This window comes from Pteropus vampyrus, unplaced genomic scaffold (genome assembly GCF_000151845.1).
Source record: "Pteropus vampyrus isolate Shadow unplaced genomic scaffold, Pvam_2.0 Scaffold35, whole genome shotgun sequence".
NCBI classification, from domain to species: domain Eukaryota; kingdom Metazoa; phylum Chordata; class Mammalia; order Chiroptera; family Pteropodidae; genus Pteropus; species Pteropus vampyrus.
The window spans coordinates 487,832-492,117 of NW_011888816.1; the positions used below are offsets into that span (position 1 = coordinate 487,832).

A 4,286-nucleotide genomic window follows, 5' to 3' on the forward strand; every position below is an offset into this window, starting at 1 on the left:
GAGAGGCATAGGTAATTCACTTTTCAGGTGAGCAAACCCACCAGAGAATCGAGTTCAGAAACACTCCTTAGATTCACGATAGTCTTAAACTCTGCTGCGCACACTTTTCTAGCGCTCTGTGGACCAGTGGGATTCTCAGGTGACTGTTTTGGCTCGTTCATATTCCCTGGTGCTCAGTCCTTCCTGGATTAACCAGAGAGAACGTTAGCATCTACCTGTATAAAAGTCAAGCCCCAGGTGAGGCAGAATCTGATCTCATTTGTCAAGCGCCGGGTGCTCCGGGTCTGAGCCGATGGGCCAGCCCTCATATTCAAGGCTGTTCTCATCTCTACTTCCTCCTAGTAGCCAGAAGAGTCTTCTGAACTTGGGAGCCCAGAGTGTCACCTGCCATTGGCAGCTTTGTTGACCATACTCCCCTCTTCAGTTCCAGCCCAGTCTCAGTGAAAGAGAACCCGAGGTCTTTAGAGTCACATGCCATTCCTTTGGCGTCAGAATTCTTGGGTATGGTGGTAGGGGAAAGCCTTTACATTTGTAACGGTCACCAAGGCAGCGTGTAGGTCGCCAAGCACCTCAGTCTCTGGCCTGTCCTGCTGCTGTCCCTCCCGAAGCACGTGGGCCACCCTTGAAGCACACACCCACCTGGCTGCATTCAGCAAACCTGAGCTGCCCAGGTGTTTGGAAACTTGACCTAAATACTGAACGCTAATTGGTCTTGTCATTGGCGGCATCGTGTGTAGAGTTGTCTCGCTTTATTAAAATGCGCTTTCGAAAACGAAAAAGGAAAAAAATAAAGCTTTAGGTGTAGGTGTTCGAGAAGGGAACGGATGTGTTCGTGCGGAGAAGCACATCCTGCGCCGGCTGCAGCATTTGGTTACTTCTCCGTGAGAGCGCACAAGCTATAAACAAAGCCTTCCTCGTCGCATCCAGAGGACACAGCCGTAGTCCTGTGAATTCCCGAGCCGCTTCTCCGTGCGCCCAAGGCCTACAGCTGGGACATGTTGGTGGCCTCCACGTTGTGGGAGGCAGAACACGTCTTGGACGTGTCCTCTGAAGACTTCCACTGGCCTGAGGCCCCCAGGTAAGGAAGGCAGCCAATGTCTTTCACAAGTTTCCAGAAGTTCTTGCGAAACTTCAGGCCTGCAAAGCCGTAGAGCACGGGGTTAAGGCAGGCCCGCAGGTAGGCGATGGCCTCCGTCACGGTGATGGCATAGTGGAAGCTGGTCATAGTGTGGTACTTCCAGTTTGTGCTGCGGATGAGCTTCACCAGGTTGAAGGGCGTCTGGGTCAGCAGGAACATGGCTACCACCAAGAAGATGATCTTGAGGGACTTGTGCTTCTGGAAACCTCGGGCATGAAGCAGGGTCTTGATTATGATCGAGTAGCAGACAATCATGGTGATCAGTGGCAGGAAGAACCCCAGGGTCATCTGGGTGGCAAGAACCACAGTGGAAATCTCGTCGTCGTGGTACCCACAGATGGACTTGTCGACGTGACGGACACTGCCGTAGAGGACCTGCGGCAGAGAAACCAGCAGGGAGACCACCCAGGTGGACAGGCAGATGGCCTTCCCCCAGCTCTTGCGCTTGGCCTGCTGGTTGTAGGCCTTGGTGGCCTGAACCACTGCAATGAAGCGGTCCACAGTGATGCAGGTGAGGATGAGCATGGACGTGTAGAAGTTTTGAGTATAGATGCCCAGCAGGGTTTTGCACATGACCTTGCCGAAGACCCATTCGTGGATGCCCGCGTAGGCCCAGAAGGGCAGAGTGCACACAAACACCAGGTCGGCCAAAGGCAGGTTTATCAGGAACACGTCTGTCAGGCTCTTCGACTTCTGGTAGAAGATGTATGTGACCAGCACCAGGGAGTTCCCCAGCAGGCCACAGACGAACACCGCCACATACACGCAGGGCAGGAACAGCTTCCTGAACTGCAGGAAGTGTTCGTGCGCCTGGCTGCTGTCGTCGGCGGTGTCGAAGAACCCGGGGTCGGCGTAGTCCTCGGTGGTGTCCATGGTGTCTGTCCTGATGAACACCTGTGAGTGAAAACACAGGAGTGTATTCAGGGCTGAGGATTCACGCCTCCAACCTTCCCACTGTCCTGTTGCCCACATTCAGGGGGCAAATAATCACCTCCTAGACCCCGCCGCTGGTCTCCGTACCCGCACAGCCAGGTATACAGGTGATGGCCAGTTCTATGGGGAAGTAGCTCAGACAGGACAAGAAATTCTCAGGATCCCACCCACGTGGGAGACGGCGCACGACTGACCCCACGCACAGTCTATAAACTCCCGCGCTGACTGAGCAGAGGGCCCCGTGGTGAGATGGAGACAGCGCCCTTTCGGAAGAGTGGCACCTGCCCATGCCTTGCAGCAGCTGCCCACCCACCCAGTGCCCCGTTTTCTGTTAAATTGCACCCCGCACCACCCCCTGGGGAAGCCGAGGCACGTGTTCCCCATCCAGGGCGTTCCTGGCGGCCAGGTGTACGGGGCACAGCCAGGACTGCTCGTGCGGGATGGGCACCCTGCCTCTTCCTGCCCTCAGCTGCTTAGGGACAGCTGATGGGAAACATGGCGTAGGAAAGCACGTGGCCGCCCACAGCTTAGCTTGGCTTAGCTGGCTTCTGGACCGGGGAGTTGGAGTTCTCACACCCCGACCTCAGCTCTCCCCTTTATCACTTGCCACCGTTAAGACATTCCACCAAGACAGCCTCGTTTCCTGAAGGCTTTTTGACCTTCGAGAATCTCTTAAGAGGTAGATGTCCCCAGTAGGGGACATTGTTTTAGCTTTTATGATGAGCAGTTTAGGGCTGAGGGGTCCCTTCTACCAAATGGAAGAGCTGTTCAAAGTGGGACACCCGCTGGATGGGCTACCGCAGCGAGGCCAGTGGCCGGCCTGGCACCGAGGCTTGTGGCAAAGCCCAAAGAGCTGCTGCTCTTGCTCAGGGCTCCCGGCCCTTCAAGGCGTCTGTTCCATTTGACCCTTCTCCCTGCCCTGTGACCCTGCTGAGGACTACAGCCAGGACGTAGAGGTGGTATAACCCGTGGCGTGGGAGCAGAGGCAGTAGCAGTAACATCGGTGGGCCTTGGAGGGGCAGGCCACTGCCCTGCAGAACCACGGCACGCAGCGGCTCATCCCCAGTGACCCGGCGTCATGCCCTGCTAGTGCCTCAAGAAGATGCTTTAAGAGGAGCAGGCATTTGGTTCAGCAGATTGGGAATGGCAGCCGGCCAGACGAGGGCATGTGAAAGGAGGCATCATCTTCCTAATCCACTCAGACTTAATTTCCTGACGAAACTGTCAGCCCTGGTGCTGCTGCCTTGGTCCTTCCTGGGGACAAAGCGCCCTTTATCTCCAAGGAAGGACCTTGCCTTTGGGATAAGACTACTTCAGAAAAGGTCCCTGCCCCTAGACCCCAAACCGTTAGCTCTCGAAGAGTGACAGGCCAGCCAGTGGGCATTGTGCCCCACCAGCTCTCCGGGCTGCTTGGTTAAGTAGGTCAGATGACGGTATGCATGTGTTACTGCTTCACACTGGGACAACTTTTTTAGTCATCATTTAGAAAATGAAACAGACGTCTTTGCTTTCCTTAAGAGTAACGTCAGATCTCCATTATGGCTTGACTAACTTTTGCTTGTTTTTTAAAAAAATCCTATTATGGCTGTCATTGGACCCTTCCACTGACGTTACACGTTTCTTCCAAGGCCCCGTGCAAATTCTTTTGTGATAATCGGCGAACTTTAATAATATGTTAACAGATTTGAACTGCATAGTTCTGTGCTGATAGCATAAAAAGTTACTTTTCCTCCTAGAGATGTTAAAACCATTCATTTATTGTCTATAACCAAAGTTTCATGTAGATGTCTGAAATTTTTTGAAAAGTAACATACGTCTTTGACATAGTGTAAATGTTTGATAAAACATAAATAAGCAAATTATAATTCAGACATTAGTAGAGTATAACTAATGTATAGAAAGTGCTTTTAATATTTGAAAAATGCAATACATTTAAATTGCTCAGAAGAATGTAAACACCAAGTAAATACGCAAAGTTAGTATTGGCTGTTACTATTACAATGGATAAGTGACAAAAAGAATGTAAAATTAATCATGAGTCTTAGCCTGGATCGTAAACCCTTTTGAGAATTTTGAAAAAGCCACAGGCCTTTTTCTCAGAAATATGTACGCACACACCTGCAATTTTGGGGGTTCGTGAACCCTTTTGACTCCATCTGCCACATGTTTAAGAATCCATGATAAGCTATGGAATTTTGACTGTATTTTTTTTTTT

General features: G+C 51.7%; 2 protein-coding genes across 2 annotated transcripts in view; one reads left to right on the forward strand and one right to left on the reverse strand.

The window, feature by feature from the left end:
• The window catches only part of FYCO1 (FYVE and coiled-coil domain containing 1), an 87,631-nt gene that overhangs the window by 50,504 nt on the left and 32,841 nt on the right, over window positions 1-4,286 (forward strand). The gene's annotated exons all lie outside the window — the stretch shown is intronic.
• Window positions 496-2,305, reverse strand: CXCR6 (C-X-C motif chemokine receptor 6). The gene has a single exon (XM_011357334.2). The coding sequence runs from the start codon at window positions 2,108-2,110 to the stop codon at window positions 983-985; it is 1,128 nt and encodes a 375-aa protein (XP_011355636.2). The 5' UTR covers window positions 2,111-2,305; the 3' UTR covers window positions 496-982.